Source organism: Triturus cristatus, chromosome 10 (assembly GCF_964204655.1).
Source record: "Triturus cristatus chromosome 10, aTriCri1.1, whole genome shotgun sequence".
Taxonomy (NCBI): Eukaryota; Metazoa; Chordata; class Amphibia; order Caudata; family Salamandridae; genus Triturus; species Triturus cristatus.
Window position 1 is genome coordinate 969928433 of NC_140593.1, and position 18536 is coordinate 969946968.

The window sequence follows — 18536 nt, forward strand, 5'->3', positions numbered from 1 at the left end:
CTTATTATTCTTACAAATTAAGCACTGCCCTAGACACGATAGTTGTGCGGATCTATATATATAGCCTGGCCTTGGCATTTCAGTTGTTTACAAACTGAATGAATCCTCTCCTAGGCTTGAATAACACGAACAAATAGTGGCTACACTCAGTGTTCCAGGTGTTTAGAATGTTTGACAAAACCATCATCATCCACTGGGACTGCGGGCACACTCACTCCCTCTCAGCACAGAGATGTCCATCCTGCCTCTGGCTCAGTCATGCCGCTCTCTGCGTCCTCTGCCCCTGTGCTTATCCGTGAGCTACAATGTCAGAGCTCTGAAAAGCCCTTTGTCAAGGATGGAAATCTGGGTCAGATGAGGGAGACAGAGGAGGATTGTATCTGCCTCAGCAACCCATGGGCCAAACGAGGACAAGCTATTCTCATCCAACATAGCATTCATTATCAAGCTATAATGAAGGCTTAAAGTTTTCCATTTTACAGATTCTTACTTATAACCTGACAGACAACAATGTGGTTTGTCCCCCAGCTGCATTTATTAACAAAAAAAAGAAAAATGCAAAAATCAGAACTTTGAGTGTCCCTATGCTGTTAATCATGACGGCTAGCCCAAAAGCTAAACATTTCGAAAGAATAAAGATTTTAAAAAAGGATGACAGTACCCAATGAAGCATAAAGAGGCGTAGAAGTACACATGTACTAGAGCTACAGCAATAATGTTTTCAGAGGCTGGTACTGCTTTGTTGTGTCTACCATGGCATTCTAAAATCCCACAAATTATGGTCCATTTAGCAGTTAAATTAATGTGGAAATATTGTATTTGCAAAAATATCTATATAACAAAGAGGCAGTCTCAACAGTGGCTATGGCTCAGCCACACTATACTCTTTCAAGGCATTTTTTGATTTGCCTATCAGTTTGACCACCATGGAAAGTTGGCAATTGAACATCACAGTCAGCAACGGTACTGCTCCGCGCTCAAGCTTGCAGCAAAAAAACGCTGAACTGATTGACGCCATACTTGTTTTTGTTGGTTTGGTGTAAATCCGTTAAGTCGTTTTTGTTATCTAAGCTTTAAAAGGCTTAAAAGTGTCAACACTTTGCATATCTCTGCTATTTAATGTCACGAGTCAGCGATTCATGACTCCTGTCAATCACATTTAAAAAATGTTGACAAATGTGATTAGCTAGTGAAGGGAATGGAGCTAACAGCATGTGATTCAGAAGTAAAAACACAGTCATGAGGGCACATTTTGAGCAGTGGATGTATCCATCATTTTGAGACAAAATTGCAAATTGGCTATTTTTTTCTTTACTTTCTCAAAGTGTCACAAAGAGTGTAAAAGACAGACAGGTTTTTGAGGCAGTGAGAAATAGAAAAAACATAAAAGAGAGGTGGAGAGCTGAATGCCTTGTGTAGCAGGGGTGGGACACCCATGACATGTTGGGCATAGGGTTTGGTCACAGGCCAGGCCTTGCGATCTATCCCTCCTGTGTTGGCCAAAGACCATTTGTAGCAGGTGTTGGCTGCTTGCAGTGGCTTGGGCACATGGTCTTGCTGCAGGCCACGCCCGGCGACTAATGCGCCCATGCACGGCGGACGGCCCACTGCAGCTCAGGTTGACCACCCGCAGTAGGCTGGGCACAGCAGACCACGCCCAAATGCCAACCCCTGTTTGCACAGTGTGGGTTGGGGATAAAGTGTATTATCAAAAAATAGAAATTCAATAAAAAAAATACAGTTAAAGACTGAGTTATGGTTCTAGCTGAAATGAGCAAAACCACCGTAATTTGCCAGTTATGGTATGCAACGTCACAACGCCCACCATAACTTAAGTCCCCATAATGCCCAAAATATCAATTTTCCAAGCAACTGGAACAAGGATTATAAAGCAAACATTAAACATGGTGGGACCATAGTTTCATTGTTTCTAAATTGCAGAATGTATAACAATGCTGTGAACAAGGTTAATGAGAAACAAAACATGTTAATTAGCTCTCAAAAATGCCATCCAATCACTTGCAGTGCTGGCAGTCCCTGTGATCATTTACTGACTTTTTCAAAGGATTTATAGCAATGCCTTGTGACTGCCTGCAGAGCACCACACCCAGGAGGGGATACAGCATCTTTACAAAGTAGTGGTTTGCTGATTGATTTTCTGAAGTAAGAGCCAGCTACACATATGCGCAGTTGTGTAACACCATGCTTCAAGAAAAAACACATTCACAAGCGCCGGCAGGTTGAACATCGGATATTGGTCGAGTCGTATGACCCAAAATATTGGAGTAACTCCAGCTAGTGAGTAAAAATGTATAACTATAAACTGCTGAGGCCTTCTTAACTGCTGGTTCTTAAAACGCCAGGACGCCTTTCCCTGGGTAACAGCATGCTTTATAATTTACAGAAACAAGTACATTGTGTAGCAGGTGCTCCTGACTTAACACTTGTGGAGACTTTCTGAAAGGACTGTGAATATTTACATGAGGTGGTTCTTTGGGGAGGTTAACACCAGACCTAATGAGATGCCCAAGTCTTTAAAAAAAAGTCACAAAGGTGCATCCATGCTTCTGCCCTTGCATTAGTGCAAATTTACGGCTTTCATGAATTAACAAGAATTTACAGAAGTAGGCCAGGAAATAATACACCTAGAAAATATTTGTGAACTCCATTTTAGCACGAGCAAATATGCATGTGTAGAGTTGCTCTTGTGAAAATCTGTTGAGGGTTTAAAAGTTCACTTTCCTTAGAACCTCCTTTTTCCAACCCTGGAAGATTTGTTATTTCTTCCCTTGTCTAGGAGTACATTTCAAACCTTTCTCAGTAAGGGGAAAGTTTAGAGTAGAGCTGGTGAAAACCCCCAATACATGCAAGTTAATAGGTTTGTACAGACTCATAAGGGTATTCCAACCTTAGATCTATTGCTTCCTGCTACCTCTAGTCCCAGTATGCAAATGGAAAGGTGGCAAAATAAGGGAATTGCTAGTATTCAAACCTTGAGCCCTGGCATAATCAGGGGTTATAATCAGAGATCTAATATAATGAGATTGCTGCCATAATTTGTCACCGCACTACATGGAACCAAAGGGACAGCTGGATTTTGTTACAGGACAAGTCGATTTAAGAAGCAACAAGTCAATATTTTATTAAATTCCATACCCCTGATTTCCATTCTCACTTCAGAGTATTATTCCTTTGTCACTTCTTAATACACTAGTAGTTTCATTTTTGTATAAAACATGATGATAGACTGTATAACAGCATTGTGAACAAGAGTAATGAGAACCATTAGTCCTCTCAAATACCCCAATCATCCCTTGCAGTGCTAGCAGTCCCCGTTATTAACTTCTTGGTTTTTTGAAAGTATACAAGATATAGATATGTAGATATATAAAAGAATATATCAATCAAAGTCAGTAACTAATTTCCATGAATTGTGGGCAAATGCTTCACACACAATTATGTCCCAAATAAGGCATAATATTATTTCACAGTAATTTTGGTAGGAATACACATATCACCTTAAGTGAACACTTCTTATTCTACAGACCCACCTAGGAACTTGAATCAGTGTTAATCAACATTAGAGACAAGCTCCATCTTTCCTAGTAAATGGAGAAGAAATCCACTCTCCTGCTCCTCGACATCAGTGCCTAAGATCACAACGTAAACTATCCACAAAATATATCTGTAAAGGCTAGAAAAAGGGGCGGGTGTATCTGATTGCGTTCTAGAATGTACACGATCTTTTCTCATCAACCGCAATCAAATATTCTGATCAGGTTAGAGACGTCTTTCAAATATCTTGTCCCTTGTCGTGTTACCTTTTTTGTCTACTTTTCAATATCTATCTATGTAGAATGAGATGTCATGGTTCTATTCAGTCTGCAAAATGTTTTATTTGTGCCTATTGGACTTGGCCCTTTTGGCAAGTTCACCCCTAAACTTTTTGCCTGTCTCCTAGCCTTTTCCCTGTGCAGTGTTGGTGGTTTTAGGGCTCCAAGCACTTTCGCACTGCTGTCCAGTGTAAAGTATGTGCGCTCTGTGTTACATTTAGTGAGATTGGCCTGCCCTCCCATAGGAATGCATGGGGGATTCCCTGATGAATGTGTGTCAGTGGTAATTCCTGTTATGAGAGGAGCAGTGTGGTCAAGTCTGGTATGTATTAAATTGTGAGAATAAATGCTGCGCCATGGTGTGCGCGGATTTATTATGGGTATTTTAGAAATGCCACTTTTAGAAGTTGGCATTTCTGTGTGCTATGTGTCTGCCTGCTTGATGTGAATTGCATGTCTGGCTTGTGAGTGACAGGAGCTGGAGGTGTGTGTGGCTCCAGGAGGGGCAGAGTGAGTCAGCGCTAGGCTGAATAGGGATATCTGCATTTTGAGTAGCGGGAGGGGAAGTCCCTGATCCCGGAATAGGATTGTGCCTGCCCTAGTGAATGCTGGCTCCGCCCCCCTGTGGTGTGGCTGATGACGAGCCCCCACCTAACAATAGGAAAGAGGAGCCTGGTAAACAGAGTACTCCAGGACCAGTTGGGACTGGTTCCCCAAGCCCTGTGCTTACAGACAAAGGAAAATGTCCTATAAATGAAGGGGCTGTGACCCCATGAAGTGGTGGTGCTTGTGCGTACTTTGGGGGGACACTCTGCCATGAGGAACCGCCGAGGGACCCAGTTGCTGACTTTTAGGGGTCCCTGCGTGCTGGCCTGCCTGGCTGTGCTGTGTTGTGGTCTCCCCAGCACCAAGGACCCTTTATTTCCTTTGCCTGCTTGCTAGAGCCCCGTGAGCGCTTTTATTTCAAATTTGCCAGGAGAGAGGAGCTGGCCCAGCTGCAGTGTGAGGCTGCGACAGAATCCCCCCTGCGCTCCTGAAATCGGCGGGAGCCCACCCCGCATTTGTGCTGTATAGCGGGTGCCCACCCCGCGTGTTGAGTTAACGAGCGGGTGTCCACCCCGCGTAACTGTGTCTTCTTCGCGGGTGCCTACCCCGCCGAGTGGCCGAGAGAAAGTACTGCTACGAAACAGAAAGTCAGGCACCCTGTGTTGGGACGTGGGCAGGGCCGGAAGTGAGGCAGAGGTGTTGCTGGCCAGGAGGGGCTCCCTTGGTGTCGAGGGAGCCCCGTAAACACCGAGAAGCCAGGCGGGAGCCTGCCCCGCTCTGACAACTGCCCAGAAGCCGCACAGGCAAAGAAGAAGCCTGGGCAGAGGAAGGCGGGGCCCCCGTGTACTGGAGGGAGTCCCGCGTGTGGTCCGACCCTGTGTCAGTTAGGGAGAGCCGGTGAGAGGGACCGGGTGACGTGAGGAGGATCTTCAGTGCCTGTGTCCAAGTAGAGGCAGGGCTCTCATGAGCAGAGAGAGCCCCGTGTGTTGTTGAGCCGGCTGGAGCCCAGAGGAGACGGAACCTGCAGCAGCCACCAAAGAGCCCAGTGAGCGGGTCTCAGTTGTACGGTGATTGGGGGGTATGTCGGGGCACGTTGCCGGTGCCCGCCCCCTGTGACCAAGCCTAGGGCGCCATGGGTGCCCGCGCTGATTTTCCAGCTGCCCCACCTGACAGTGGGCAGCTGCCAAGTTTGGCATACTTTTATTTGGAGTCCCAGTGGGGCTCGGAGGGCATAGTGAGTGCCCGCACGGATCGTGCCGATTTCCCAGCTGCCCCACCTGACAGTGGGTTGCTGCAAAAGTTTTGGGGGCATTTTTAAATTTAGAGTCCCAGAGAGGGGCTCCAACGTGGCCAGTAACTTGTGTGCCTCATTTTACACAGCTGCGCCGTCATAGCGGGCAGCTGCAACATTGGGCAGATTTCTGGTTTGGACGTCCCAGAGCGGGACTCCCACTTGCACAGTGCTTTGTGACATTGCTTTCGCTGCTAAGGCAGCACGAGGGCCCGTGAGAGGTTCTCTGATTACGCCCTGACATATCTGGACAAAAGGGCATTTGAGCCCCGTAGGAAGGCCAGTTGGCCAGGGGTCAGTTGAGTATTGGTAGGGCGCAAGGTCCTAATGTGAGGCCCCATGCGTTTATACTGGTGATGCTTATTACCTCATGTGATTTTATGAGGTTGGCGCATAATGTAGTTTTATGACTAATGTGATTCCTGTGCAAGGTGATTTCTGCATACTCTGTTCTACGTTGCAGGATCTAATGCTAAGTTCCTAATTTTACCAGTAGTTGCTGGTTGCATTCTACATCTACTAGTTTCACTTGGTGGTGGTTCTGACAGTGGCCAATTGGCCCTGTCATGTGTACATAATCCCCTGTAAATATTGCCTAGTGCCAGTGGGCACAGTGTATATTGCGTGATTGCTATTCTAATGTGTTTATGGCAATAGAAAGGCTATTTTTTATATAACCTCGTGTGGAGTTCCTTTTGTAGTGTGCCTGGTGTGTTGTTGCTGTGTGCTTGTTGGGCAAACGCTTTACACATTGCCTCCAGGATAAGCCTGACTGCTCGTGCCAAGCTACCAAGGGGGAGAGCAGGGGTTATCTTTGGCGTGTAACTCCCTTGCCCTGACTAGAGTGGTGGTCTCTGTCTGGCTTTGGCGTAAGCCTTAGCCAACCAGAGATCCCATTTCTAACAGTGCCCTTTTCTTTCTATGTGTCTGTATAAAACTTACTAAAATGTGTTATATAAAAGGAATCCACTTTTGCATACTGACACAGCTATTCAAGCAGTGCCAATTCAATTCCAAATGCATGAAAATGACACATCCATTTCCTTTTAGATAAAAACCCAACAAAAATTACTTTACCCCTGTGCCCAAATAGATGAAGTAGAACTAAATCTCCACGAAGAAAGCCAAGCCGGCAGTAAGCAACAGGTCTGAGTTACCTCTGTTTTGTTGGCTCTCCTTTGTGACTTTGGATTGAAGATTTCACTGCTGTCATGTAATTTTTAATATTCTCAAAGTGCTCAACATCTTAACATAAGCATCACTGATATCGGTAATTGTAAAAAACAGCAGTAGTCACTCATTAAGTGTACTTCACAAACTAAAATGCCATTCGAATACTAGTTGCCCAGGACAATGGTACTAAGTTTAAAAACTGCAGAAGGATGAAATCCCCAAATGGCCGCTTTAGGTTCCAAACATGTCATCTGTAGACTGCGCACAGATGTTTGCAACAGATGGGTAACCCACCAAGCTATCTTACAGCTTGGTGGGGTAAGCATCGTAAGACATGCTGGTCTGAAGTGATCACAAATCAACATGGCTCGCATTAGATAAAACTGTGGACATCTTGATTTCTGGAGGTCAGAAATTATATTTTAAGCTTGATATCACATTAGATCAGCAGAGGTCACACCCTTTCACTCCTTTTATGCTTTCATATTACCATGTAAGGACGCATTTCCTGACAGCCCACAAAGACCATGCCTGACTCACTGGTAAAGACGGACGTTTGCTTTTTGGAGTTGGTCGGCCTTTTCGTCAGGAATTGCGGGCTTCAGCTCTCCACTTCGTGGCCCCAGAATGGCCGTCATGGTCTGCATGAGATCCGGAGAGTCTGCCTCGTTGTCGATGATGCCAATCTGAGCTCGGCCTCCTCGTTCATCGTCCCGGATGCTCTGAGCCAGTCCGCAGGCCTACAAGATCGGAGAAAGAGGGAGCGGATGTACAAAGAAAGGAGAAAATGCGGTCAAATGTTTAAGGGAAATTATGCTGAATTAGTACATTTATTTATACATAATGCTTTGTGGTTTTGTGTAGAATGGGCCATACCTTGATGGACATCAAAGTGCAGCATATTAGTGATGAGTGCAGAGAAGTACAAAACAAGGAAAGAGGTGAAACTGTGGTATCGGGGCCCATAGGAAACTAAAGTACATACTTTCAAATAGTGGGTTTTTCATGTGGTACAAGAGGTCACCAAATAAAAAAGTCAAAGCAAGTGCTTAAGAGTCCAAGAGCCACAATGATACAAGCTGTGGCAAAGTGGCTAATTCAATGTCTGTATCCCTGAGAACTGGCGAAGACATACTGTAGCAATCAGAGGGTTTCACAGGCAACAGAATACCAACAAATCAGAGAATTTAAACAAGTGATGGAACATATAAATATATCATAAGTAATCAAAAGTAATACAACAAATATTTTTAAAAAATTAAATAATTAATATATCCATGTATATTTTATTGCCCTCATACTTGCCCTTATACTTCATAATTTGGGATACAAAAGTAGACCATAGTTTTTACCTGGACGATATATATAGACAAAGCCTTTTAATTGTTCTAATTTTTAATCGAGGGTTCAGGGAATATGTATTTAACTTCGTACCACTGATTTAGATTTTTTATTAGATCCTTGTGGAATCTAGTTAATTGTATGATGAAATGTGTTACTATTTTATGATTTTTTTTTAATGTATTGATAACATTTATGGTTTCATATGATGAAACCGAATAAAGTTTATTGATTGACTATAGATAAAAACAAAGTCCCTGTTCACCAGACAACAGTCCAAACAGAAGAAAGGAATCTGCATGAATTTATCCTTCCATTGTTGGCTAAACAGTGGACAATTTAAGAGCCGTCGAATCATTTTGGTGGATATTGCCAAAGTTGAATCACCTTTCTCAGGACTACACTGTCATTAAAATTCATTTGAACAAACATTTTCCAAACTGATAGAGGTGTCTTAATATAAAGAGATGTCCAACAGGAAACAATGCTCAAGTACTAAGGTTGAAAAAAACTCTCACCAATTCTTTGTGCTCCCTACAAATACCAGCGGTCTGCACACCACCCAGAACAGCCATAATGGAACCAAAGCTCAAACTGTTTGTATTGATTCAAACCTTTAAAGCACAGTTATGTTGCAGAGTAGTTTGATACATTAGGGCAGCTTCACTACAAACGTCCACATTTTTCCTGTTCATATCTTTTATACTAAGTGAGTTTTCTAATGGTGGAGATGTGCTGCAGCTCTTTCCGCCCAGCGATCCATGTAAGAAATAATGGCCACTCGTAGGCACTTCTACACAACTCATGTTCATTGTGTGAAGGGCAACAATGTCTTGCCGAAGTCGTGTAAGGCAGCCCACTCTGCTTCTAATTCTCCATGATGAATTGATAAGTACTTTGGCTCCAAGCTATCATCTGCAATTGCATCTATTCTTTTGATAATTATATTTTCCCTTTTGGTGAAATATGCTTTCTACAGTATGAAAATGTGTACTGCCTGATTACCAGCAGTGACACTTGGGAACCACAACGTATAACACACTGACTAAATTCAAGAAGTGACTTCAAGTGTTCCAAATGAATGGATTGGCACGCATCATAAGTTAAAAGTAGGATATAAGAATTTACTTTTAGGAGCCATGAAAATAGCATGATTATAATTCTACGTAGATATAAGCAGTTTCTGATACTAATTTCAATTTCCTCCCCATTTCCTGACACCATCTAGTCCACTATTTTAAAAAAAAGCTTAACAAATTATCTGAACACCTTACATCTATCCTCTACAGTTCACACAATGCATTTCAGAGACATATGCATCAGAAACTAAAATTCACAATGCTCTGACCTTTACAACACTCTGAGGATTCAATGATATCTGATTGATACGCATGTGTATGTAGGTACATGTATAGGCTTGGACCTATATAGCAAGAACATTGCTGTATGTAAGAAAGGAATGTACAGAAAAGAGGGGACATGCTGTTATAAGATTGAGTTCAGGGGTAGGAAGTCCTCCTCTGGTAGGGTCCAGGGGCCAGGACACAGTTGAGGTTCTTTTCAATGGAGGATGCCTCTTCTCCATCCATGGTCATGCTTCAGAGATATTGATGCAAATTCTCACTATTTTTCTAGACATTAGTTAAAAGACTGCATCAAAGGTGGAAAGATAGGGAAGTGAAATTGTTAGGGAATAAGAAAAGTATTACTGACCTGGGCTAAGGCATTTTTAAGTATCTACTTGAGGTCAAATGGTGGACACACACTTTGGCCCAGATTTAAAAAGAGTTTGCATCAGGATTGTGTTACACTTTTTATGCAACCCAACACAAAGTCTTCTGCTAGGATTTACAAACCAACACAAATTAGGATTTGCATTGGTTTGTAACCCAAAGCAATGCAACACAGTGTAATGCGCTGCCTTGTGTTACTTTGTGTCAAGGGGGCGTTCCATGGGGGTGTGCATGGGTGTTCCCATGCAACCACCCATGGATTTTGACGCAAATCGCTATCTATAAAGAATTGTAATTATGGATTTGCACCAAAATCCTGCAGCTCCCTGAGGCAGTCTTAAGGAGGCAAAAACATTTTATTTCTCCTCGCCTTTTCCTCTTTGCTTGTGGACCTCAATCTACAGCACACATATAAGGAGGAAAATGCCTTAAAGCATAATTTTTGTTCAGGAAGGGATTCCTTCCGGCACAAAAACTATGCTAACTACAATGCAGACACCCTTGCACCATGGCACAAGGGTGTCTGCATTGGCGCATGGCAAACACATGTGCACCAACGCAGGGAAAGAGCAGAACTGCGCCACTTCAGAGTAGGCATGGCAGAATTCTTCTCGCTCCTGTTCACACAACGCAGCAAATGAAACTTTACTTGCTGCGCTGCGTTGCATGAACTCTTTGTTAATATGCCCATTGGTGAGGACAGCTCTCCAATTAGCCATTTGGTTGACACGCTTAGGATACAAGTAGATGAACAAACTTCATTTAATGGCTTTAGTGTGGGGACCAGTGATAGGGGCATTCAAGCACAAGACAGATGGAAACAAGAGCCTTTTCTTGATAGTCATGGAAGAAAATCAGATATAAATATTTGGTCAGGTGCTGATAAATTAAAACAATGTGAATTTAGTTCCGCTTTTAACCACTAAATGCTGATGTTGTCACAGTAGCTTTCTAATCCCTTCAACGTGTTGACCATAAAAGGTTCCTCAAAGGCTTTCATAGCCCCACAGGTTACAGTAAAATATGACTTCTACTGGCTGAAAAAGCAGTGCATTATCAGTGGGGCTTCCAAACACTGACCTGTTTTCATTAAAGATTGAACTGCATGCAGCAGACGGCTTAATCGCCAAGCAAATATAATTTGACCACAACCTGCCCACTGAAAAGCAACTACACGGTTTCCCTCTTTCTACTCACATCCACAATAAAGCTTGCTGAGTATTTTTTTAAGACTGTACTCATAAATAAAGCAGATGACATAAGAAATAAACTCAAACACTGCGGAGACTACCAATTGGCCGTTAGCTCCACCATGGCAAGACTTGGAATCCAAAACTTTCACAAAGAATTCGCCAGTAAACATGTCATCCATTCATATCCTCCCAGGCTACAGAATTACAGAATATCTTCCCTCGGCACCTACACCTTGCTGCCGCCTTATGATGTTTAAGAAAGATCTCATGACTCACCTCTTCATCGTTGTCCTCTAATATATGAACAACTCTTCATTTTATCTCCCCACTCATCGCTTTCACGGCTGTATGCTAATGATCGGGAGCTGGATGTCCATCAATTGTCTGAAATTAAATTCAGACAAAATAGAGGTGCTACTTTTCGGCAATCGCCCTTCATTCTGGTCTCCCAAATGGTGGCCTCAGGAAATGTGAGTTTTCCCAATTACCGTTTCCAAAGTAAACAATCTGGGAGTCCAATTTGATGGAAAGCTTTCCTTTCTGGGACACACTAATGCCATCACCTCTTCGTGTTTTTTTATGTTTAAATCACTTAGGAAGGTTTTTCCCATCATTCCTTTGGACCTTCTAAAAGAAGTGATTACTGCACTAGTTTTTTCTAAACTAGACTACTGTAATTGGCTTTTCTTGACCGCCCACGAGAAAGCTCTGCATAAGCTGCAGATGGTCCAAAATTCAGTGGCCCGATTGCTTTTAGGGATACCAAAACATCAGTCGGTCTCCCAATTACTCCCCTTACTTCACTGTCTCCCGGTGAGGAAGCGGGTAATGTTCAAGTCTCTGTGCATAGCTTTTAAGGCTCTTCATTTTAAATGGCCTAGAATCCATCAGACAGCTCTTTCATTGATACACCCCTCCTAGGATTTTAAGATCGTCCTCCCAGGCCAATCTTGTTGTACCTAAAATCAAGAGAGCCACCTGTGGAGGCAAGATTTTTGCAGTGGCCACCAGCAAACTTTGGAACTCAATGCCTCTTAAACTAAAAACCACCGAAAATCTGACTATTTTTAGTAAAGCACTTAAAACTTGGCTGTTATATATAATAATTAGTACAATCACCTATCTAATTCCACACATGTCATCTTGGTTCTTACTTACCAACTCTTTTACCAACTGGGAGATCAGCGCCTAGACACCTACAGGTGTTAGTGCACTTTAGAAATCTCAATTTCATTTCATTTCAATGCAGAAGCCTTTGCTTTGTATATGTGCCAATATGCCTCCCTAACCCTGTATGTGTTGCATATATTCATGTAGCTGTGTACAGATCTGTAGTGTCCACTAGGCACTAGATATCTGCTTTGTAAATACCACAAATTAGAATATAAAACATGTACAGAAGAGTGGTTTCCAATGATTCAGGGTAATTGAAGAACAACGCTGTTTAAAAGTGCACACCCTAAGATTGTATAAGTCTAATGTTATTTTCAATTTTTTTAAACATTATGAATCAAAGAAAATAAATGTTATCCTCAGTACTTACACCGATTCTTTCAGACTTGTTGCTTTCTGGCCCATTCCACTGAATGATCACTTTCCCAAGATCTAACAGGAAGACATCGCCGCTGTTGAAGCTGTTCCAAGATAGTTCGACCTACAACAGAATGGCACAGAAACTGCATAACTGGTACTTACGGCATTCAGTTATTGCATGTTAATGGAACAGAACACATTCATAGGGCCTACTGGTCAAAGAGCCGTTTAGTAACCATGCATTTCTACAAGAATGGAGCAGCAATAGTAGGAATCATTGATTTCTCCAACAATGCATCTGGAGTAGGAGGAATCATTCATTTATCTAACATTGGGAAAGCAGTAACAGGAACCATGCATGATTTTAACAATGGAGCAAAAATAGCAGCAGTCATGCGTTTCGCCAACAATGGGGTAGTAATTATAGGAATCACACGTTTATCGAAATTACAAATTTCATCAACATTGGAGCAGCAGTACTAGGCAGTATGAATGTTTCCAACAATTGAACATTACTAATCATGCATTTCTCCAACAATGCAACAGCAATAGTAAAAATTATGCCTTTCTCTAACATTAAACCAGCAGTCGTAGGAATCATGCATTTCTACACAATTGGAGCACAAACAGTAGACACCACATATTCCTCTAATAACGGAACAGCAATAGTAACCCTGCATTTATCTGTCACTGGGAAAGCAATGAAAGGAGTCTGCATTTCTCCAAATCAGATCAGCATTCATAGGAATCAAGCATTTTTCCAACACTGGTACAGAAATTGTAGGCATCGTGTACTTCTCCGGCACTAGAGTAGCAATCATTGGAATAATGTATTTCTCAAACAAAGGAGCAGCAAATGTCTGAATCGTGCAGTTCTCCAACACTGAGCCGCAATAGTAGTTATCCTGCTTTTCCCCAGCTATGAGGCAGCAATTGTTACAATTATGCATTGCTCTAATACTGGAGCAGCATTTCTAGAACGTAGGCATTTCTCCAACATTGGAGGAGGAACAATGCTAGAAATCATGCAAATCTTTAACAATGGAGCAGCAACAGAAGGAATCAAGCATTTTTCTAACATCTGAGCAAAAATTGCAGGAACTATGTATTTCTCCACAATGGAGCAGCAACAGTAGGTTCATGCTGTTCTCCGAAACAGCAGGAACAATGCTTGAAATCATGCATATCTAATAATGGAGAAGCAATAGCAGGAATCATGCATTTCTGTGATATTGCAGGAACAATGCTTGAAATCGTGCATGTCTAACAATGGAGCTGCAATAGCCGCAATCATGCCTCTCTCCGAAATTGGAGGAACAATGCTTAAAATCATGCCTATCTAACAATGGAGCCGCAATAGCAGGAATCATGCAGTTCTCCAAAACAGCAGGAACAATGCTTTAAATCATGCATATCCAATATTGGAGAAGTAATAACTGTAATCATGCATTTCTGTGATATTGCAGGAGCTATGCTTAAAATCATGCATATCTAACAATGGAGCCGTAATAGCCGTAATCATGCATTTCTCTGTTATTGGAGGAACAGTGCTTAAAATCATGCATATCTAACAATGGAGGAGCGATAGCCGCAGTCATACATTTCTCCGATATTGGAGGAACAATGCTTGAAATCATGCATATCAAACAATGGAGCCGCAATAGCAGGAATCATGCATTTCTCTAACATCTGAGCAAGAACAGCAGAAACTATGTATTTCTCCACAATGGGGGCGTAACAGTGGAATTATGCAGTACTGCTACGCTAGAGCAGTAGTAATAGTAATTGCGCATCATTTCAACAGCGGAGCAGCAATAGTAGGAATAATGCATTTCTTCAACACTTGAGCAGCCATGGAATATTCATGCATTTAGCCAACAAAGGAGCAGCAATAGTAAGAATCACATATTTCTCTAACAATGCAGCAGTAATATTAGGAAGCATGCATTTGACAATGAAAATAATGTTTATTGTGTGATTACTTAAAGTCACTACAAAAAATGCTTAAAACCCATAGAGCTATCGTACCAAAAAAGAACATTTTCAAAACATTCTTTAAAAGTAACATTGATATGTAAATACATGTTCATAATGTCATGGTCGCTTAAAAATGATTACCAAGTACAAATATCAGAGACATCCTTGGCGGCAGTAAGAGAGGAAGCATTTTATTAAAGTGCTGAGTACAGTGCCTAAAACCATAACGCTATTGCACTGAAAGAGAAACTTTTCAAAATATTATTTCTTTCAAAGTAACATTGATGTATAAGAAGTACATGTTCATAATGAAATGATCGCTTACAAATTATACAAATTATTACCAAGAACAAAATTCAGAAGCATCCTTGGTGTATATGAGAGGGAAAAGCATGACATTAAAGTGCTGAGTACAGTGCTTGCAGGTATACACTGGAGGATGTTTGAGATACTCAGGCAGTTCAAGTAAAGGGCAGAATCGAACCGGGGATGATAACATGGCTCGTGGCCACACAGACGCGTGAAGTTATAGTGAGGAATACAGTGTCAAAGGATGTGCAACATTTTAAAGTGCAAATAGCAGTTGGGAATACAATAAGGAGTAGTGATGTACCCCTAGACGTACACTATAATTGGACCACACAATAGTCTTAATCTTAGTCTAGTTAGTTGCCATGATGGGTTGTATGACAGAACAACGCAGGAAAATACTCTGCATGCATTTACCACGCATTTTTTACCCCGCATTTTTTGGGAACGCATATGCTTTTACAACATATGCCTTTACCACGCATTGGTTATATATATATCTCTATATATATAAATGTATATATATATATAAACAATGTATTTGTGGGGGCTGACCCCACCACACCCCAGAACTTACCTTAAATGCGTGGTAAAGGCATACGTTGTAAAAGCAAATGCGTTCTAAAAATATGCATGGTAATAAATGAGTGCTAAAGGTACAATGTGGCAAAAACCACGTTGTAAAGTGTGTTCCCCTCGTGATGCAGGTTGCAATATCCCAGGCGCTGACTCTCCTGGATGATGGACAGCTTAACTGCTGGGACTATTGGTCGTTCCTACTCCTTAGCTGATTACGGACTAGTGAGATGAATTTTCTGAATTTGGCCATTTCATACACTGATTCCAAGGTGCGTGGAAAAGAAACGGCCTCTATGAATGAGCGGGTTCTATGTTATAGGAATATAGGCCCCAGTAAGGTTCGATGGGCATGCAACAATGCGGGACAACAGAGTAATAAATGTGCTAGAGATTCCCTTCTGTAGTTACACAAACAACAGCAGGTGACTGTTTCAAGCGTTCTCTAGTTTTGGTACAAGTCTCTGATTGGGAGAGGAACTAGTCTTGCTGATAGAACTTGTTTTAGTGTGTGTTTACCCTCTGCCCGGTGGAGATTGAGTTTGGCTGAGATATTCAGTTATGGCGCAGTTAAGAGACTCATGTGGGGCTTTGGCTAGGAGGGCATCCATATCCAATTTTTGTGAGCGCTGATGCAGTTATTTCCTTATTGCAGTTTGAATACTTGCATAGCGGATCGTATTTGTATACCAGTTCCCCACTGCACGTTGCAGACGTAGCTGCAGCTGGGTTAATGGACCAAGAGTTATTGGGACTAGCGAAAATTATTTTTATTGACACCTTCATGGTGTTATCAAGGGCGGCCATTGCTTAAATTGATATCTAACCAGGGCTGCCAAGTTTTCATGGTTTTGTTGCACTAGCCTGAATCCCAGCCTAATCAAGGTGTTTCTTGTATGTTTTGGGAGATGGACTAACTTCTTGTAGGCTGTGCACTGGATGTTTTGCAGGGCGGTTGCCAGGATGCATGGAAATGCATGTTGTGCGTAATTAAGCGCGGGAAGCAATTTGGCAGACACCACCCTCTGTATCGCAGTGGTCATTGGGCTGTCAAGGGTGGCATTTATTTTTCACAAAGTGTACATGACCATTCTTGCCTTGTTTTTCATGTTGTTTAAGTGCTGGGTTGATTTCCCAGTTTCGCTTAGCCAAGCTCCCAGATAATTATAGTGTTGCACACAGTCCATCCTCAGTGATCCCAGCCACCATCTAGTGAGCCTCTTCTTTGGATCACAACATTTGTTTTATTCCCATTGGCGACAAGCTCGTTCTTGAGATTGTACATGTTTAGAGCAATAAGGGCTTTTCGCAGACACATTTTTTTGTGGTCTAGCAACACTAAGTCATCCGTGTACTGCATGAGAGGAATTTTCCTGTCGCCAATTTTTGGAGTGACTAAGTTTGCTCCGAACAAGGTTGGACCCAGGTCTGCTGTGAAAAGGTTGAATAGCAGAGGCGCCAGCACACAGCCCTGTTTTAATCCTCTGACTGTATGGATCTTTACTTTGGCTGCTTCCCCTGTAAGTTTCACTCAAATCCAGGACACAATTGCTCAGAGCAGTTTGGGGCAGATGCTCCTCTTCTCCAATTTCTCCCATAAGATGTTAAGTGGCAGTGCAGAGGCTCTTAAATATGCACATTCCCAACAATACTGCAGAAAAGGTTTCTGAACTATATTTGTATCCAGCACCAATGCTTCTGGAGCTAGCTATGATGTTCTCCAGCAGTGGCGCTGCATTGCTCAGTTGGCAAGTATTTCCACAGCAACAGAGCGGCAAAGATTCAGATACTATGCCTTTCCCCATAAGTGCGGCAGTAGTATTCAGGGAATAAGTGTTTCCAGAAATCATGAATCATCAACAGCGGGGGACAATTAGAGTCGTACAGCGATAGTATTGTAATTGTCCTAGAGCTGTGCCTTTCTTTAACAATGTAGAAACACTGGTTCAAGACCCATGCATTTCTCAACCAGTGGAGCTGGAATGGTTCAGGCCTCCTGTAGTATTCCAAAAATAGAGCAGCAACTGTTTAAGAAGCATACAATACTCCCAGCACTGAAATAGGGCTAGTTCAGGAACAATGAAGTTCTACAATAATGGAGCAACAATATTATATAAACCTCAAAGCTCTACAAATACAAAGCAGAGAGGCTACTAGATTCTGGGACCAAGCACCATGTAAAACTGAAGTCAGTGAATTTGGTATTTTCTGAGAAACATTGAGAAATAAATCAGAATTCTGCATTAGTCCTAAGCGGGAATAGAAATAATTTTGTATTTAAATATCTTCTAATAGTGCACCAGTCTACGGAATTTGTGCATTATGCTAGGACCCTAGGATATGACTCCTTTGAGACAGGATGCTCCTTTCTAATTTAGGAGCTCCTGGTGAGCCCAAGGCGTTTAAATATCTGTAAATGCACCAGCCTCAACACATTTTTGGAGATGGGGTATGGGACCTCCTCCCTATCCATTGCAATGCTGCATTACTCTACTTAATCTTTGTTAAAGGTGCATACATTACAACTTCAGATACTCACCTCAGAGGCTGCTACATGCTTCCGCCCTTTAACATGCAGGAGCCGTCGGATGTTATACGTATTTGTTTCCACATGCTTAAATCCTGAAGCCACACCCCCTTTCTTGTATCTGTGGGAAGGAAAGGTAAGGACAGCGTTATTCAAATATCACCCTTCAACATCAGTGAGAAACTGTCTCAGAATTTCAATTGTTATGAATGCTAAGAAAATGGTGAAAGAGGGAGTAAACTGGCAAGGTGATTCTCACAGTTTTTTCCTCAAGAACATATAAGAGTGAGGGAAAATGCAGGCAGTATTGTTTATCTATAAACACCTTGTTTGAGCTGATGATGTCAGTGGTTTTTTGCAACCCCACTTATTGCATCTGATAACACAGACAACGCTGCAATGTTCCAAAGGAGCACTGGTTGTCTGTCTTTGACATGACATGTTGTTTGAAGATGCCACTCATGTAGCATGTCAAAAGAAGGCTGGACAGTTTGAAACTATTCA

At 42.2% G+C, this 18536-nt stretch overlaps 1 protein-coding gene across 1 annotated transcript in view; it reads right to left on the reverse strand.

Annotated features, from left to right (window-relative positions):
• Positions 1-18536, reverse strand: part of LOC146796348 (villin-1-like) — a 289009-nt gene that overhangs the window by 115134 nt on the left and 155339 nt on the right. Inside the window, exons 5-7 of the mRNA XM_085628872.1 lie at positions 18045-18153; positions 12654-12764; positions 7384-7583 (exon numbers count right to left, since the gene is read on the reverse strand). Coding sequence (XP_085484998.1) covers positions 7384-7583; positions 12654-12764; positions 18045-18153 — 420 coding nt within the window. The remainder of the gene's footprint in view (positions 1-7383; positions 7584-12653; positions 12765-18044; positions 18154-18536) is intronic.